Here is a 19,745-nt window from a genome sequence, read left to right as displayed (position 1 = left end):
ACTTCTTCTTGATCACTCGTCGATATACCATAAATTACCACTCATGGTACTAACGAGGGGGCTTTCCCGCCCAAGGTGTGGTCTAGTTGTAAGGCTTAGTCTTGTGCTACCGCCAAAGACCAAGCTCGGCAACATGATGACCGAGACAAATAGGTATGAGGAATTTTGAAATATGAGAAATCATATAAAATGAGTTGTCTCTAATGCAATGTTGCCTAAGTTTGATGATTAAAATAGAAGAGCAAACATGGTTTTCAAACAAATCCTATATTGAGAAGGGTTGTCACACCCCGACCTTTTTGACACTCAAACATTTTTTTTTCTAACATCCAACATCGAGGTGTGACTACACAATAGTTCAAAAAGGAATGAGCCATACAATTCAAAACAATGGGGCAAGCTTTCCATTATATAGCATTTCAATTCAATTGTACATTTGACAAAAATGCCCCAAAATCACAACATCGATGCCTAATCAAAAACAAGGCATCAGTAAAACCAAAAACCCGACGCGCCGGCACTACAAGAACAAAACAAAACCCAAAACCTCCCCAGTAGGACGTGAGTGTAGCCATCTGCTCAGCCTGCTGCCCCGGGTACACCAAAACCTGAAAAAAAGAAACAACTGAAGGCTTAGCCTTCGCAGTATGGCAACAAGCCAGGAAAAGTCCAAGCCCTCTTAGGTCGGGCTCAGTACACAAACAAACATCAGAACAATCTATCATTATGTCGTGTCAAGACACGACATGCAGACGCCACTCAATGGCTACAATAACATAATTTCAATCACATGCAAGGCATCATCAACATGTCACTTGCATTCATAAGCACAACAGTCACATGCACAACAATCCTATATATTTCAATCACATACATTGCAGTTTCATTACTATCAGTGAATTTACAGTTCCTGTGGGTGCAAACACAGGCACGTGCACACCGCGGGCGGCCCACAGCCGAGAGACAACCCCCGTGGTGGCCCAGAACAGTATGGATCCATCTATCCGCTGCAGCGGTAGAGCACTCATCCATGGATGTGTGAATTCCAAGGAGAGATACTCAGCCTTCCCTAGGACACCCAGGTTGGGAAGGCGGGAGCCTACGCTCCAAGCACATCACACAACAGTACCCTGGGGCCTTGCACCGCCTGCGCTCTGAACAGGCGAGACCAGTGGCGAAAGTGGGACAACTCCCATATACATAGTCACATCCCACTGGCCTCTCATCTCTTATTCTTTCATTCTTATACTTATACTTGCACAAACACATTTAACTGGCTAGCTCCTGAGGTTGGTTCACTTCACGAGTGAACCCACACCTCCAATTGCCTCCACACGAGGGTTACACATAACCACAACAGTTTTGGCTAGCCGTCATAACAATATGGGTACAACTACCCACTGTGCAAACATTTGCATCATTGCCCGTGGCAATGAGTATTCAATAAATATAACATTCACATTCATCATCATAACAATCACATCTTTGAAAACTTAGCCAAACCACAGAGAGTAGTCTCAATCTGTGGTGGGCTCGTAGCTGTCCTATGCAGTTATCAATTCTAGCATGCACATACAATGCGTAACATTATCAAAACAATTACTATAAGCCTTTCAAAACAATTCATATCATATACCAATTTATGTACATGTATACACATATTCATTCACGGAACACTCAATCAATTCATATCACAAATCCTAGGATCCCATGATCTTAGGAACACACATTCATTCACTTGCCCAGGTAGGGATTTGCCTGGAATGTCGCCATACCTGTGGCGCGTTCACAAGAATCTTCAAAATGCCTCGAGCTTCGAATCCGGTAACTCAAGGTCGACGGGACGTACCCGGTGAACCTGCAGACACAAACACAAGATAAGATTCCTACTACAAACCTCAACAATTCAAACAAAAACAAAACAAGGTCATTGAGGCACGCGTCATCGCCTCAAGAGGGTGTCGACGGGTAGTGTCGACCCACAAGTTCTCCAATAGGGTCACTTCCCACTCCTAGCCGTGCCAATAGATGCCAAAACTCAAAGCCATCAATCCGTCTATCACTAACGCCTTTCTCAAAATTCCCTTTTTCTTAAATCAAGGCGTCTACCCCAAAGATACTTCCAACTTATGTACGTTATCCCTATTTAACTCCAAGATGCACCCGTTCACAAAAACGCGTGCTACAGGCTCACTAAAACGGTCCTAAATCTTCCCCACAACCTCACAAACTCTACCATGTCTCCCCTAATGCTTCGAAAATTAATCTATCATGCTTAAATGATCATCCAAAATATGAATCTTCGCTTCCCAACATAATCGCAAGCTTTTCCCCAAAAACGAAATCACTAACATGTGTTCCAAATAATCAATTCAAAGCTCTAGCATGCTCAACCAATAATTATGAGCGTTCCAAAGAGAAATAAATCATAAAATAGGTTCAATTTCGCCTTGCTCACCCCGATTGAAGGTCTAAACTGTTGTAATCCTCCCGGCAGCCACCTCACGCGTCCAAGTGGTCCCCAAACGGCTAAATCCTCCAATGCCGCCACTACCAAGGCCTTCTCTAATTGCTGTTACGAGGGGGAAGACAAATCCCCAAGCTGAAAACGGATCCAACAGTGATAGCACAGTGAAAATCAGTGAGAGAAAGTACTTGATTGGAGAAAAATAGAAAACGAGCAGAAAATGGGGAGAGGGTTCGGTCAAAAGGGGAAAAGAAGGCAGTGAGGGGAGAGGACGGGAGAGAAGAGAGAGAGACGGTGGAGAGTGAGACGAGTGACAGTGGGAGAGGGAGAGTCGTTCGGTGGAGAGGGGAGACGAGAGACAGTGGGAGAGGGAGGGTCGTTCGGTGGAGAGGGGAGACGAGAGACGGTGGGAGAGGGAGAAGGGAAAGAAAACGGGAAGGAGAAGAAAAGAGAAGAGAGGAAGAGGCAGGGGACGACAGGGTTCACCTCAACGCCGCCGCCGTCACCGCCGCCGCCGCCGTCGCCTTCTTCCCTGAGCTCCGGTCGTGGGTAAGGAAGAGACGGTAAGAGGAAAGCGAAGGAGAAGAGAATGCGAGGGCGGAGGGACAGCGTCGGGCTCCTCTCGCGTGGGGCTAGGGTCCGGGTCTGGACCCTGACCCGACCCGCTCCGCCCAAACGCAGTGCGTTACATCCTACCCTCCTAACAAAAAAATTTCGTCCTCGAAATTAGATCATACCTCAATGCAAAAACAAGTGCGGATATCTCTTCCGCACGTCCTCCTCAGGTTCCCATGTGCTCTCCTTCAATCCATGGTACTGCCATTCCACCTTCACTAAAGGGATTCTCTTTGTGCGAAGCACTTGCTCTCTTCGATCCACAATTCTAATAGGTTTTTCTTCCATTGTCAGATCATCTTGCACCTGAATACCTTGAAAATCAATCACATGTGTCGGATCTGGTACGTACTTTCGAAGCATGGAAACATGAAAAACGTCATGAACATGACTCCAGTCTGGTGGTAGTGCCAATCTATAGGCCACCTCGCCAATCTTCTCTAATATCTCAAAAGGTCCTACGAACCTCGGGCTCAACTTTCCCTTCACACCAAAACGAAAAACACCTCTAGTAGGGGAAATCTTCAAAAACACATGATCACCCACCTCAAAAGTCAATTCTCTACGACGAATGTCGGCATAGCTTTTCTGTCTACTCTGAGCAGTCAACAACTTTATCTGCTTCTTCCTGCAATCTATATTAGCATAATGTGCATATAACCAATCCATGCCCAAAATCACATCAAATTCGTTAAAACTCATGATCACCAACTGTGCATGTAAGTGATGTTGATGGATCTCCACGTCCACATCAGATAGATACTCACTACACGACTCTTGAGCATGCATAGGGCTAACAACTTTCAGAACATACGGCATCTTCCTAGCAGGCACTTCTAGTGAAGTAGCAAATCGACTAAATATAAATGAATGGGTCGCCCCAGCATCAAACAACACTCTAGCAATATGAGAACCAACAAGTAAAGTACCTTCAACAAGGTCGTGTGCCTGAAGCTCCTCCACGGTAGTAGCATAGACACGTCCAGTCGTCTGTCGTGCGCTAGAAGGACCGGCCTCTGGCTTCTTCAACTCTCTTTCTTTCCTTAAGGGACAATCCTTGATAAAGTGCCCCATCCTTCCACAGTGTAAGCAAGCTCCGATCTCTCGATAGCACGGCTTTCCAGGGTGCACACGCGAACAAGTAGGGCACCTCTGAGAAGTCGGAGTAGCCACTGACCCCTGGGTGGCCTCACTACGGGTTGGCTGGTTCCGTCTGAAAGTTCGATCATCCCGCCTCTCATAAGGCCTTGTCCTGCCTGCAAAGTGGTGGCGCTTCACCTGGGTTCGTCCACCTTGTGAATGCTGGCTTGCTTTCTTCTGGTGATCCTTCTGTGTCCTCGCCCAGTCTTCTTCTATACATCTTGCCATAGTGACCGCCTCGTCCAAGTCACGAGGTCTGCTCGTCAAAACTTTGGTTCGCAGTCCCTCCCGCAGACCACGCACAAACTTGTCTGCCCTGGCTCCGTCTGTAGTGTAGAAGTGTGGGCAATACGCCTCCAAGTGTCGATATCTTGTAATATATTCCTCCAAGCTCATTTGATTTTGCTGTAGATCAAGAAACTCTTGCATGTTCTTGTCTCTAGCATGCACTGGGTAGTAGGTGTTGAGGAAGGAATCTCTAAACTGCTTCCAAGAAATTGACGGTTGGCCTGCATACCGGATCTCAAGAGTTGATTTCCACCAATCCATGACATCACCTTTCAGCAGGTAAGTGCCATAGTTCACTTTGTCTTCCTCAGGCATCTTCAGAAGCACAAAGATGCGTTCAACTTCCTCAATCCACTGTTTTGCCTTATCGTGACTGCACCCTCCTGAAAAGATAGGCGGCTGCATCGCCATGAACTGTTGAAACGACACCGCTGATGCCTTCTCCTTAAGTGGCGCAGTGGTGTCTCTGGAAGGAGATGCATTACTCCTCTGGTTACTGACCATGGACTGCACAAGGGAGGTCAGTGTTTGCAACGTGGTCAGCAAAATAGACTGTTGATCCACAGGTGGAGTCTGCCTCAGTGGGGTTTGAGCACCCCCACCCAATTGGGCATACTGGTGCCCTGACGTACTGTCGTCACGTGGGGTATGCGCATCAGAATGGGCCGGACTAGGCTCTCTCTGTGCCTCTGTGGACGGCCCAGCTCGCTTCTTACCCTTACAATGATATTCCATCTGTACAAACAAGAACCTTAATCTCAAATCCAGTCTATGACTAATCTCACAAATCAAATCACAACGTAGCACGAAGTTCAAAACATAGATCACATTACGTACTTATACGTGAAAAAGCATAACCACAATAACAATCTAATCAAATGAATGCGTACCTGGGCAACACGGCTTCACAAATAGGCTTTAACTCACATCCATAGTGGGGTTTGCCATGGCTCTGATACCAAAACTGTCACACCCCGACCTTTTTGACACTCAAACATTTTTTTTTCTAACATCCAACATCGAGGTGTGACTACACAATAGTTCAAAAAGGAATGAGCCATACAATTCAAAACAATGGGGCAAGCTTTCCATTATATAGCATTTCAATTCAATTGTACATTTGACAAAAATGCCCCAAAATCACAACATCGATGCCTAATAAAAAACAAGGCATCAGTAAAACCAAAAACCCGACGCGCCGGCACTACAAGAACAAAACAAAACCCAAAACCTCCCCAGTAGGACGTGAGTGTAGCCATCTGCTCAGCCTGCTGCCCCGGGTACACCAAAACCTGAAAAAAAGAAACAACTGAAGGCTTAGCCTTCGCAGTATGGCAACAAGCCAGGAAAAGTCCAAGCCCTCTTAGGTCGGGCTCAGTACACAAACAAACATCAGAACAATCTATCATTATGTCGTGTCAAGACACGACATGCAGACGCCACTCAATGGCTACAATAACATAATTTCAATCACATGCAAGGCATCATCAACATGTCACTTGCATTCATAAGCACAACAGTCACATGCACAACAATCCTATATATTTCAATCACATACATTGCAGTTTCATTACTATCAGTGAATTTACAGTTCCTGTGGGTGCAAACACAGGCACGTGCACACCGCGGGCGGCCCACAGCCGAGAGACAACCCCCGTGGTGGCCCAGAACAGTATGGATCCATCTATCCGCTGCAGCGGTAGAGCACTCATCCATGGATGTGTGAATTCCAAGGAGAGATACTCAGCCTTCCCTAAGACACCCAGGTTGGGAAGGCGGGAGCCTACGCTCCAAGCACATCACACAACAGTACCCTGGGGCCTTGCACCGCCTGCGCTCTGAACAGGCGAGACCAGTGGCGAAAGTGGGACAACTCCCATATACATAGTCACATCCCACTGGCCTCTCATCTCTTATTCTTTCATTCTTATACTTATACTTGCACAAACACATTTAACTGGCTAGCTCCTGAGGTTGGTTCACTTCACGAGTGAACCCACACCTCCAATTGCCTCCACACGAGGGTTACACATAACCACAACAGTTTTGGCTAGCCGTCATAACAATATGGGTACAACTACCCACTGTGCAAACATTTGCATCATTGCCCGTGGCAATGAGTATTCAATAAACATACCATTCACATTCATCATCATAACAATCACATCTTTGAAAACTTAGCCAAACCACAGAGAGTAGTCTCAATCTGTGGTGGGCTCGTAGCTGTCCTATGCAGTTATCAATTCTAGCATGCACATACAATGCGTAACATTATCAAAACAATTACTATAAGCCTTTCAAAACAATTCATATCATATACCAATTTATGTACATGTATACACATATTCATTCACGGAACACTCAATCAATTCATATCACAAATCCTAGGATCCCATGATCTTAGGAACACACATTCATTCACTTGCCCAGGCAGGGATTTGCCTGGAATGTCGCCATACCTGTGGCGCGTTCACAAGAATCTTCAAAATGCCTCGAGCTTCGAATCCGGTAACTCAAGGTCGACGGGACGTACCCGGTGAACCTGCAGACACAAACACAAGATAAGATTCCTACTACAAACCTCAACAATTCAAACAAAAACAAAACAAGGTCATTGAGGCACGCGTCATCGCCTCAAGAGGGTGTCGACGGGTAGTGTCGACCCACAAGTTCTCCAATAGGGTCACTTCCCACTCCTAGCCGTGCCAATAGATGCCAAAACTCAAAGCCATCAATCCGTCTATCACTAACGCCTTTCTCAAAATTCCCTTTTTCTTAAATCAAGGCGTCTACCCCAAAGATACTTCCAACTTATGTACGTTATCCCTATTTAACTCCAAGATGCACCCGTTCACAAAAACGCGTGCTACAGGCTCACTAAAACGGTCCTAAATCTTCCCCACAACCTCACAAACTCTACCATGTCTCCCCTAATGCTTCGAAAATTAATCTATCATGCTTAAATGATCATCCAAAATATGAATCTTCGCTTCCCAACATAATCGCAAGCTTTTCCCCAAAAACGAAATCACTAACATGTGTTCCAAATAATCAATTCAAAGCTCTAGCATGCTCAACCAATAATTATGAGCGTTCCAAAGAGAAATAAATCATAAAATAGGTTCAATTTCGCCTTGCTCACCCCGATTGAAGGTCTAAACTGTTGTAATCCTCCCGGCAGCCACCTCACGCGTCCAAGTGGTCCCCAAACGGCTAAAATCCTCCAATGCCGCCACTACCAAGGCCTTCTCTAATTGCTGTTACGAGGGGGAAGACAAATCCCCAAGCTGAAAACGGATCCAACAGTGATAGCACAGTGAAAATCAGTGAGAGAAAGTACTTGATTGGAGAAAAATAGAAAACGAGCAGAAAATGGGGAGAGGGTTCGGTCAAAAGGGGAAAAGAAGGCAGTGAGGGGAGAGGACGGGAGAGAAGAGAGAGAGACGGTGGAGAGTGAGACGAGTGACAGTGGGAGAGGGAGAGTCGTTCGGTGGAGAGGGGAGACGAGAGACAGTGGGAGAGGGAGGGTCGTTCGGTGGAGAGGGGAGACGAGAGACGGTGGGAGAGGGAGAAGGGAAAGAAAACGGGAAGGAGAAGAAAAGAGAAGAGAGGAAGAGGCAGGGGACGACAGGGTTCACCTCAACGCCGCCGCCGTCACCGCCGCCGCCGCCGTCGCCTTCTTCCCTGAGCTCCGGTCGTGGGTAAGGAAGAGACGGTAAGAGGAAAGCGAAGGAGAAGAGAATGCGAGGGAGGAGGGACAGCGTCGGGCTCCTCTCGCGTGGGGCTAGGGTCCGGGTCTGGACCCTGACCCGACCCGCTCCGCCCAAACACCGCGCGTTACAAGGGTGGTATGTGATCATAGATATATGTGAACATGATTGATCCTCCTCAATTAGTCCTATGTGTAAGAAAACAATCACAATCACCAAACAATGCAATGAAATGTCAATGGGGTCGATGCCAAAATAAGGGACATGCTTTATCATTGGCAATATATAAGATGTTCAAATTAGTGAAAATGCATCAATTCCAATTATAGCCAAACGATGACAGGTCCCATCACGGTCGCCATCTGTTTGCATCTCAAAATTTTCATTGGTTTTGGAGTGCTCCAGGAAAATGAAGTTTTTGTTTTGAAAGAGGAAAGAAAGGGACTCGCACGTCGGTACGAGGATCAACCGTTCCCGGTGCCTTTACTGAGGGTAATCAACCTAAGGACTATGTTTATCATTGATACATTTCGTTTTAACTTAAACATCTTTTTGATTCTATATGCGGTGTAGAAAATACTGAAAGTTTAAAGTTTCAAACTTTTGAAAAGGTTCTTGAAGAATTGCTTGAAAATATGAAATGTTTTGAGGAAAAAGTGGAACTAGTAAATATCATTTGAAAAACTTATGAAATCATTTTGAAATCACTTTAATGTTCTCTTAAGACTTTAAGTAGGTTTGAGATTTTGCACTAATTCGGTTACCACCTAGCTAGAGCTTCATCCCTTCTTGCTTAAGTTCTTTTGGAGAGGTGCTTGTGATCATAATTGAAATAAAGTGGGTGAGAATGCATGGATGCATTTACCTTATACGATTGAAAGAATGTAAAACATTTCTACCACAACATACATCTAAGATTTCGTTGTTATAATTATTGTATATAAGAAGGAAAAGTTTTTAAAAAGGGATAGAGATTGTAGACCATCAAGCATGATTCCAATATTGGGTCATTACTTGGTTTGTGGTCTTATTGAAGTTGGTAAATAGAAAGTTCGTGAGAGGAGAATGTTAAAAAGAATACAAGAGATAAAACACTCTTATGAAAAGAAAGAGAGAGAGATAGAGAAAGACATGCATACATGTATACATACCATCACATATACACATATATGAAAGCTTAAGAGAAAAAGATGTATTGATTCGAAGAGAAAGAGTTAGAGGAAAAAAAATATCATACGCATATATGGGTATGAGAAATTTTATAAGAGAAGATATTTGTCTTGAAAAGAGGAATAAATATTTGAAAGAGAAAAAATGGAGCATATGTACATACGTATTCATGCACATATCAAAATTTATAAAATGGAAAGTGAAAGCATAGAGAGAGAAAGATGGGGGGTCATAATGTTGGCATAGATGTATATAACATGTATATACATCCATACCTTCACAAGATTAGAAATCAAGGAATAACTTAAAATTACCAACTTCAAGTTTAATGTGAACCGGAGGGGAGCTTGGACTCATGCAAGAGTGTTCGCACCCCACTCCCTTTTCAAGAAGGTCGAAATGCGAGTCAGCAAAATTCTTTTAAAATTGGGGTTTTGAGAAAATTTTCAAGAGAAAGGGATCCGCTCGTCGGTACGAGGTCCAACCGTTCCTGCCGCCTTTAACAGGGGTAATTAGACCAAGGACTAAAGATCATTTGGATCATATACGAGTTATTGATGTAAGTCCTATATGCTTATGCATTGAGGTTTTGGATTCAAGAACCGAAATTCATTTTTTTGAATAAATGAATTTGAATATTGGGGGTTTTCAAGTTGGTTTAAAATCCTTTGTTTTGGTGTTATTTGAAACACATAATTCTTGAGGATTTTTGAAGATTTGGAATTGAGTTCTTTGTTGTGAACTCTAGATGATGATGATCATCTTATGATAAAAATTGATTTTGAACTCTTCTTTTGTCAAATCATGTGATTTGTAGAATTCATTCTTTTGAAAGAACATAGGTTCCAAATTGTTAGAAAACATGTTGTTTTTCAAATGCACTTTGGCCAAAAGATTATGAATGCATTGCTTGTGTTTTCTTTTGAAGTTAAGTGAAGTTTACAAATTCTCATTGCAATATGACTTGGTCACTTTTTGCAACTTAAATTTGAATCACTTAATTTCTTGAGAATGTGCATGTGGTGCCATTGATTTTGAGTGAAAGTGAATGCATGAAACGAGAATGGAAACTATATGGAACATTCATTCTTCTCTCTCTCATAATCCATCAAGATTCATTCATATGAAACATACATTCTTCACTCCCTCATAATCTCTCAAAGTCCGTATTGCACGTCATACAATCTATACATGAAGATTGATTAAAATGTAGGACTTTCTCTATATGTGCTCATTATATGATTAAGCACATGAATTAGAGATGTAGTCCATAAGCTTGAGGCTTGACATAAAATTATCAAAATGATGAAAATATATAAATGATGTCAAGTTCAATCTTTGAAACGGATGGGAGACATGGATGACGTCCACTTTTGTCTCAAAATAGCTAAAAATCAGACCTTGTGTTGATTTAAATAGCTGAAAATTGTGGACATTGATTCCAATAAGGACTTGTTTCTTAGATAGAAACAATGAGTTTTTCAAATCTATTCAAATTCCAGATTTCGTAGTAATGAAATCATCAACTCCTTTGGATGATTCTAGGATGGTTGGTATTTCAAATACGTAAATTTTGATATTCTTAAACCAATTCCTATAAAACATGGTCTGATTTCAACAACATACATACATCTTACGTATGGGTTTGCTGAAATTAAGTAAAAATGAAATGAAAGTAATTTATAATCTTGCACTAGAAAAATCAATAAAAATGGCCAATTTCCTTAAAGACCGGTTTGGAAACATGTTCCAACCTGATTTTAAGGGAGGAATGTAATTTTTGACAAGAAATCGGATGCATATATGTACATATATAACAATGTATACATATACGTACCTTACTTTTCAAAATGAAATTTTATCAAGGGACCGCATGACTCATGAATCATGATGATTCATGGCTGGGTTCTTTTATGTAGGAAGATTGAGAACTTGTTTCAAATCTTCCCTACTACCCTTGATTAATTAAATTGAAAGACATGAATCAAAATGACTGTGAATAAGAAAGAAAATAAAACAATACTCAAGCTTATTCGTCCATCATTTCGCCATGCAAGGGTGGATCACATTCATAAAAACGTATCCATCCCTTATAGGCATTTTCATCATACGTGATGTAGCAAAATCACTTTCTCACCGTGGGATTCTCTCATGGTAGGGAGTTCAAAATGGTATTAAGTTGGTTCCTTTGAAAGGGACGTGGCCTTGGGGCCCATTTCGAAATTTGATACTTGGGTTCATATTTAAGAAAAACCGACATATGCATGCATTATGCATTAACATGTACATTGAAGCGTAGGTTTCCCTTAGCTGGACATCATTCCCAGCCGTAAGCAAATGAAAATAAACCCTCCCACGAATTGTTGGAATTAAAATAAATCAACAATAAGCTAAAGTAGAAGAGAAGTGAGTTAAGATCACCTACCTTGCGGTCGGTCTTGATGTTTGTCTTTCGTCTTCACTTGTTTTCTAACCCAAGCAATCCTAAGCAAGAATCCAACCGTGGATTCAAGCTTAGCAAAGCTAGAATAAGAAATAGCTTGCTTGCTGGAATTTGGAGTGGTAAAGAGGGCTTCTCACCACGAAAATCCTAAGTAAGGGTTCACTTAAGCACCCTAACTTAGCAAAATCAATGGGGAGAATAGAAGAAAGTGAAGAAGAGAATGGGAGAAAAAGGGGAAGGGGGCTTGGACGAACCTCTTCTCTCTTCCTTGGCTTCTCCCTCCTAGCTCCTTGGCTGCAGCAATTTGATAGAATGCTCCAAAATTTCGTCCTCCCCCTTAGTGGCCAAGGGGAGGTTTATATAGAGGAGGAGGTGGGTTCAACCACCTTCTTAACTCACCTTGGGAACTTACTTAAGACCTTGGGGACTTGTAAAATGAGTTAAATAGACTTTAAAGGCTCTAATTGACCATTTCTCAGCCCATTTCCACGAGCTAGGTGGGCTGGGCTAGGTTTGGTCAACTTGGGTTCAGACCTAGGTGACCATTTTGACCAAAATTTTGGACGAAAATGCCCTTACACAGGGTTTTGCCCTTATTTTATACTATTTATTTTTTTTTTGTTTGAAATCGAGCTTATAAGGTTAAAACCTAGTTACTAAGCTCCAAATGCCATTGAATTATGATAATTAAATTTAAATTTTAATAAAATTTAAAAATTTTATCAAATTTGGTTCGAAAAGGGTATTTTCGTCCAAAACTTGATTGAAAATGGATTTCAACTGAATCAAACTTTCACTTGAGAAATTCAATTTAAATTTGGTATTTGATTCAAGCATTTGACAAATTCAAATGTTTATTTGCCTTTCATAAACCATTTTAGGCTTTTTAATCTTAAGTTGACCGCAGAAGGGCAAAATTGTCCAAATTGATCAATTTCGACCAATTGACCAAAGTCAAAGCTCATTTGCAAGTAGTTTGACTTTATTTGAGGTAATTTGATAAATTTGGGTCAAGAAAGCTCTTAATTGAGCTAAATTGTACTTTGACTGAGTTTAGTCAAAGTGGGTTTGGTTCGGTCAAAGTCTATTTTCGTCCATTAATTGGATCATGAGACAGACTTACGTTTTGACTATGTTGAGCCCATTGTGACCGAACCTAGCTGGAATTGGCACCACATTTGAGTGCACCCGGGTCAAACCTACTTGGATTAAGTAGGTTAGGTGAGTTTGACCAGTCTAGTAATTGCTTCCTTGGAAATGATTTTTTTCTTTAAGGAGGATCTGATTAAAGAAGAGAGAGAGACATAAATGTCTCTCTTTTCCTAGGTTTCTCCTTTATTTCTTCTTGAAAATGACTTTTCTTCAATTAATTTGAGAGAAAATATTTATTTATTATTTTTTTTTTGACATGGAGGGGGCATGGCCCCTGGGGAGGGCTCTTGACCACACGGGCTAGGTGGGGCCCACACGTGGGTCCCACGTAGCATTTTAGACTGAATTAGATCCAATTCTTGGATCTAAGTCAAAATTTGCATTTTGCAATTGGATTTGGATTTCAAATGACATTTGCAATTGAATTTGGACTCGTAATCCTGCATTGGGATTCGTGTATCGGGTTAAATTCACGATTTGAATCTAATTGTTCTTTAGATTCGAAATTGGCTTTGAAATTGCAAATTTTCACAATTCTTTTGTGAAATTTTCACATTGCTTCAATTTTGATGTGGAAAAATTTGGGGTGTTAACAGATGCCCCTCTTTGTTGTTAAGCAAATTGAATAATTTGCTTAATAGCAAAGATTCACGCACCAAATTTTTGCAAATCGTTTGGAAAATCCATTTTTCAAATGATGTTGAACCATCCTCCCTTGAGGGGAAATGCTAGGCATAGACCTGAAATAAGAAGATCTTTCTCCATCTCATTGGAGACTTTGTAGAGGAATTAATGTTGGTTGAAAAATTTTGTAATTGTGAAAGTTTTTGCATTTGATGCTTTGAGAAATTTGCCTTCGATGCCTTCTAAACCATTGGCAAGTGCTTTTTCTCTTCTTTTACTTAATTTTTCACATACTCTCTTTTGCTTTTGAATTTTGATTTTCTTTTTGAGCCACCCTTCACTCTTGGGAGAAATTCCTCACCACCCCAAAAGCTACTACGGAGTTCCACCGCTTTGGCGGTATTGTGTAGTTTGCTTTGTGTAATATCAAGTCTATCGGGCTTTCTTCTGAACCCTTGTAACAAGCTTTGGGCCGGTAACTCCTAGACCAGTTGGCCTCAGGGTACCAAATGTAAAACACTCCCCGGGCTTACTTGCTCGAATTCAGAAGGCTTTAGGAGACTTAATATAAGCAAAATGTTCATGGATTGCTTTTTAGCTTCACGGCGTAAGCATAGGTCATATGCCCACCCGCGCCTGCTGAGCTTTGAACCAGAGGAACAACTACACTCACCCCGAGCTCATTGCTCAACTCATTTCGCTTGATAGCTTTTTCTAGCATCTTGCCAAGGTCTTTTAGGTGACAAGACTTTTTCTTATGGCATCTCATGCTAGACCTTTACAAATGCCGATTGTCGGGACCAACATTAATTACTATACATAAGTCCCTCAATGTCTGTGAAATTTCTTGCCTATTTCAAGACGATGCCCTTGCAATTGTCTCAAGACATGGGTTGAGTTTGAAAATTTTGATGCATTTTTGAAACTTTTCCCTAAGGGATACCATGCCCCTTAGTTGGTTTGAAAATTGTTACAAACGTGCTTATCAAAGCACAACTATTTTGAATTTTTTTTTTTTTTTTGAATTGCAAATTCAAGTATAGAATTTTTTGAGATGCAAAGCATTAATTGGATCGGGGATTTCAACCCCATCGGCATCAATCAGTCGATAAGAATTGTGAGGTAGAACCTCTTTGACAACATATGGTCCTTCCCAGTTCGGCGCCCATTTTCCTTTGGGTCTACTCCTGAGTGGAACTATGGATCTTAAAACAAGATCATTTACCTGAAATTTTCTTTCAATGACTGATTTGGCATAATGTCGGGCGACTCTCTTACGATAGACTTCGGCATGCTCTGCCGCTTGTAGTCTTTTCTCGTCTAAGAGGTCTAATTGAGTAAGTCTCTTTTTTTGGTATTTGTTAATTGGGAGTTCAATGAGAGCAGCAAATTTCATTGCTGGTTTTTGGACATGTAATGGAAGGACAATTTCCGTTCCATATACTAATTCTGCTGGTGTAGCATTGGTGGGTGTCCGAATTGTGGTTCGATATGCCCAAAGTGCATTGTGCATTTTCTCGTGCCAATCTCGGCCTGTTTCAACTGTCCTTTCTAAGACACGAATCAAAATCTTGTTGGTTGCTTCTGCCTGACCATTACCTTGAGGGTAATATGGGGCAGAAAAGTGATGTTGTATTTTGTGTTTATGACAAAGATTGCGCATTTTCTCATTTTTGAAATGAGTACCGTTATCAGAAACGATATCATGCGGGATGCCAAATCTACACAAAAGATTTTTATGAATGAAGGACACTACGTGTTGTCCTTCGACTGTTTTTAAAGTGATCGCTTCCACCCATTTGGTGAAGTAATCTGTAGCTGCAAGAAAATACCTGTGTCCATTTGAGGCAGGTGGATTGATTGGACCGACTACGTCGAAGGCCCACATGGAGAATGGCCATGGTGAGCTGACCGAATGAAGGTACGCTGCTGGAGCATGAATTGATGGTGCATGCAACTGACATTTGATGCATTTCTTGACAAATTGGTGACAGTCTCTTTGCATTGTGGGCCAATAGTACCCTGCTCTGACTATCTGCTTGACGAGGGTCTGATACCCTACATGTCCCCACAAATTCCTTCATGGGCTTCTTGAATGACTTCTAGTGCCTCATTTGCATCGAGACATCTAGCATATTCTGTGTGAATCCTCTTCTGTATAGGATGTCGGCTAGAATGAAATATCTTGAAGACATGTGTCTCAAAACTCTTTGCTCTTTTCGAGACATTTTGGTGGAAGTGTTCCAGTTTGGAGAAAATCCTTGATGTTCTGATACCATGGTGTTTCTCTACTTTCTGCTTGCAACACCTGTTCTGGTATGACAAAAGATGGTTGTTCGAGTCTTCCAACTTCAAAAGATCTGATAGATTCTCCAGGTTTGAAGGCAATGGTAGAGCCTAAACTGGCTAAACCATCTGCTATTGGGTTAAATTCTCTTTTGACATGTAAGAGTTGACATTCCTCGAACTGTCTTAAGAGGGAAGCTGCTAACTCTTGATATGGGATCAATTTTTATCTTTGACTTGCCAATCTCCATTGACCTGACTGACAGCTAAGAGAGAATCTCCAAAAATGCGAACTCTCTGCACTTTAAATTTGAGCAACATTTTGAGTCCTTGGATTAGGGCCTCGTACTCTGCCATATTATGCGTGCAGGAAAAATTCAATTTGAGAGAGTAAGGAATCATTTCCCTTTCTGGTGTAATGAAAAGTATCCCAATGCCTGCCCCAGCTGTGCTCTTAGATCCATCAAAGTACATCTCCCAAATCGGCTCTGGTTCAGTTGTCAGGATTTGCTCATCTGGAAAATCATCATTTGTTCTAATTTCTTCATATAGAGGAAAATCTGCCAATTGGTCTGCAATGGCTTGCCCCTTGATTGATTTTTGTGACACATATTCCAAATCATATTGCATCAGCAAAACCTGCCACTTTGCTATCCTTCCATTCAGAAATGGCTGTTCGAGGATATATTTGAGTGGATTAAGTTTGGATAAAATTTTAACTTCACAAGCCAATAGATAATGCCTTAATTTTTGACACATCCACACCAAGGCTAAGCAAGTTTTTTCCATGTGCGAGTAGTTCTTTTCATACTGCACAAATGTCTTACTGATGTAATAAATGACATGTTCTATTCGGCATCCTTCTTCATATTGAGCCAGAAATCCACCACAGGCTGAATCGTTAACTGTGATGTAAAGGAGTAGAGGTTCCCCTAAAATTGGAGGTTTTAAAATTGGTGGGCAAAGAAGATACTTCTTGATCTTTTCGAATGAGGCTTGACATTCATGCCCCCATTCAAATTTGACTCCTTTCCGCAGTAAATGGTTGAAGGGTTCGCATCTCATGGCGAGATTAGATATAAACCTTCTGATTGACTGAATTCTGCCTTGCAAGCTGCGTAGCTCCTTAAGATTTGTTGGGGGTGACATTTCGATGATCGCCTTTGCTTTGGAAGGATCCATCTCGATTCCCTTTTGGCTGACCATAAATCCCAAAAGCTTACCGGATTCCACACCAAATACACATTTTTGTGGATTCAATCTAAGTTTGTATTGTAAGAGTCTATCAAAAACTTGAGAGAGAATGTTGATGTGATTCTCCCTTGTTTTTGACTTAATTAGTAGATCATCTACATATGCATCCATGATTTGATGCATTTGGTCATGAAAAATAGCTGCCATAGCCCTTTGATATGTTGCCCCAGCGTTCTTCAAACCAAATGGCATTACTGTATAGCAGAAGGTACCCCATGGGGTTGTAAATGATGTTTTGGCTTGATCTTGAGCTGCCAACTTAATTTGGTTATAACCAGAATATTCATCCATAAAGGAGAACATAGCGTGACCTGCGGTACTGTCTACCAACAAGTCAATGTTTGGAAGTGGGTAGTCATCCTTTGGTGTAGCCTTATTCAAATCTCTGAAATCGATGCAGAGCCGAATTTTACCATTTTTCTTTGGGACTACCACAATGTTTGCTAACCATTCAGGATAGTCGATTGTTCGGATGAACCCTGCCTTTAGTAGGTCTTCCAGGCCTTCCTTAACTTGCCCCTCAAGACGAGGGTCTAGTTTCCTCAACTTTTGTTTGATTGGCTTGCATTCTGGTTTCAATGGTAGTCGATGCTCGACTAATTTTGTATCAAGTCTGGCATGTCCTCATAAGTCCACGCAAAGGCTTCTTGATGCTGAGAGACTTGTTCCAATTTACAAAATCTTTGGACTCTCTTCCGTGCCAATGTTAATTTCCTCAATCGGATCATTAATCAGAGGTGACGGTTGATCTTGCTTTCTCATTTGGATGAACTCTGGACATTCGGCCTCAGTGAGTTCTGGATTTATCTCCTTAAAAGCTTTTGATGTTTGATCCTCAAATGCCATCCTAAAGATTGTAAAGAAGTTAGATGAAATTTGAGACATTGTATATGGAAGTAATTTGCATTTGTCATTGTATTTTTGAAGGTATTACAAAATGAAGACACTTGGTCTATTTGAGTACAATGACGACAAAATGACAAAATGATGACGGATTTGTTGATTCAAATTGATGGTGAACATCCGCCTATGGTATTGCTCTTGACGAAAGGTACTGGCTTGAATTCTTCCTCAACATCCACTTTTACATAGCTTTGGCACCCCAAGGCTTGAGTGCCTCGTTGTCCTGTCAAGGTAACTGGTTCCAAGATTCTATTTTCATGTTTGCCAAGGCTAGTAAATGGCTGGTAGCCATGGCGTATGAGTAAATCCAATCCTTTCTCATTCTGGCAGAATTTCTTGAACAACGGATGACTTTTGTAACTTGTTTCAAGTTTGGTACCCCTTTTCACCCATACCTGTTTCTTTGGTTTTTGAATGGCCAACCTGCTAAGACTTTGAGATATTTCTTCCTCTTTGCAGACTCGAATACTGGGTACCTCAATTGTATATGTTGGTACCGGAATCATTGGGTGTACAAGCCGACTTTCCCTATCCTCTGCATAGATGGTTATAGAATTCCCGTTGTGAGTCCATTTGACACACTGATGTAGAGTGGAGGGAACTGCATTGGTAGCATGGATCCATGGCCTGCCAAGCAACAAGTTGAAGGAGGGTTCTATATCCACCACATGAAATAAAACCCGATGATACGTCTCAGAAATATTCAAATCCAGACATATGCATCCTAGGCATGGTTGTCCTGTCCCGTCATATCCGTGGATGAAAATTTTGGATGGAGTATAGTCAGCCTGTCTTATGCCCAACTCACGAGCTGTTTGTTGTGGACAGATGTTCAGGCTTACTCCACCATCAATTAAAACGTGGGAGACTCTGGTGCCCCTTGTCTCTATCACTATGTGCAAGGCATCATTGTGCGATGCACCTCCAGTTGGTAGATCTTTATCAGAGAATATGATCGGACTATTTTCACATAATTCAAAAGCCCATTCATTCCCTCTGTTAGGGCTAAACCCTCCCTTCTTGGCTTCAGGTAAGGGGTCCAATTCATTGAAAATGGATTCCAATGGTTCAGGGTCACACACTTGTGACTTCTGATCAATCTCTGTCAGATGGTCTTGTTTAACCAGTCCGGTTTGTGCATTGATGGATCATTTATCATGTTTGAAAAACAATCCAAAGAAATCCAGGGACGCTGTATCCCTTTTGTTTGTCACCATAATTTGACGACCTGTTGAAAATCTGACCATCGAAACTATTCCTTTGCCATGTTTATGAAAAGGATTCTTGAGAATGTCCGGCTGTTCACTGACCTCTTTGATTATTTCTTTGTCAACTGCATCTTGCACAATATTTTTAAGTACAAGGCAGTCTTCTGTATCATGTCCTGGAGCGCGATGAAATTTGCAGAATTGCTCTTTGTTTTTCCCCATCATTGGTGGGGGGTTGGAGACTTTTGGGAGAAACAGAGTACCTCTTTCGATTAGCATATGCATGACCTCTTCATAACTTTGTTGTAATGGGGTAAATTTTCTATCGTACCCCCATCCAGGATGTTTGTTTTTGTGCCACTACTACTGCCACTAGCTCTGTCCATTACCCCTTTATTCTTGGATATTTGGACTTTTCTTTCTTGAAGGCTGCAGCGTTGGCCACGATGTTGGTTGGAGCATTCTGACTTCTGCTATTCTTTTTT

The 19,745-nt window shown here is 41.7% G+C and overlaps 1 protein-coding gene and 1 long non-coding RNA gene across 3 annotated transcripts; both read right to left on the bottom strand.

Annotated features, from left to right (window-relative positions):
- Positions 1-304: 304 nt before the first annotated feature.
- LOC126410159 (branchpoint-bridging protein-like) lies at positions 305-4,517 on the bottom strand. 2 transcript variants are annotated; one of them, XR_007573659.1, is made up of 2 exons: positions 1,776-2,399; positions 305-608 (listed from the first exon to the last, which is right to left on the bottom strand). XR_007573659.1 is itself a non-coding variant. In XM_050078402.1 (2 exons), exons 1-2 carry the CDS (start codon positions 4,448-4,450, stop codon positions 580-582), a joined length of 468 nt encoding a protein of 155 aa, XP_049934359.1. In that variant the 5' UTR covers positions 4,451-4,517; the 3' UTR covers positions 305-579. The 2 variants fall into 2 exon arrangements, 1 of the variants encoding a protein (XP_049934359.1); XM_050078402.1 differs by lacking the exon at positions 1,776-2,399 and adding an exon at positions 4,012-4,517.
- Positions 4,518-5,519: 1,002 nt separating this feature from the next.
- Positions 5,520-8,153, bottom strand: LOC126410160 (uncharacterized). The gene is made up of 3 exons (XR_007573660.1): positions 7,653-8,153; positions 6,970-7,052; positions 5,520-5,802 (listed from the first exon to the last, which is right to left on the bottom strand). It is a non-coding gene; the product is annotated as an uncharacterized LOC126410160 (long non-coding RNA).
- Between the last annotated feature and the right edge of the window lie 11,592 nt (positions 8,154-19,745).

The sequence above is a fragment of the Nymphaea colorata genome, chromosome 6, assembly GCF_008831285.2.
Source record: "Nymphaea colorata isolate Beijing-Zhang1983 chromosome 6, ASM883128v2, whole genome shotgun sequence".
NCBI classification, from domain to species: Eukaryota; Viridiplantae; Streptophyta; class Magnoliopsida; order Nymphaeales; family Nymphaeaceae; genus Nymphaea; species Nymphaea colorata.
Note: the sequence above shows the minus strand (reverse complement) of the source record. Positions and strands in the feature narration are given on the sequence as shown.

What these genes read in the sequence shown, in the direction of transcription:
- LOC126410159 (XM_050078402.1), bottom strand. Translation starts at nt 4,450, where the DNA reads ATGGCAAGATGTATAGAAGAAGACTGGGCGAGGACACAGAAGGATCAC. An exon ending in GGCACACGACCTTGTTGAAG is followed by an intron (nt 609 to 4,011) that starts GTACTTTACTTG and finishes TCTTTTTTTCAG; the next exon opens with GTTTTGGTGTACCCGGGGCA.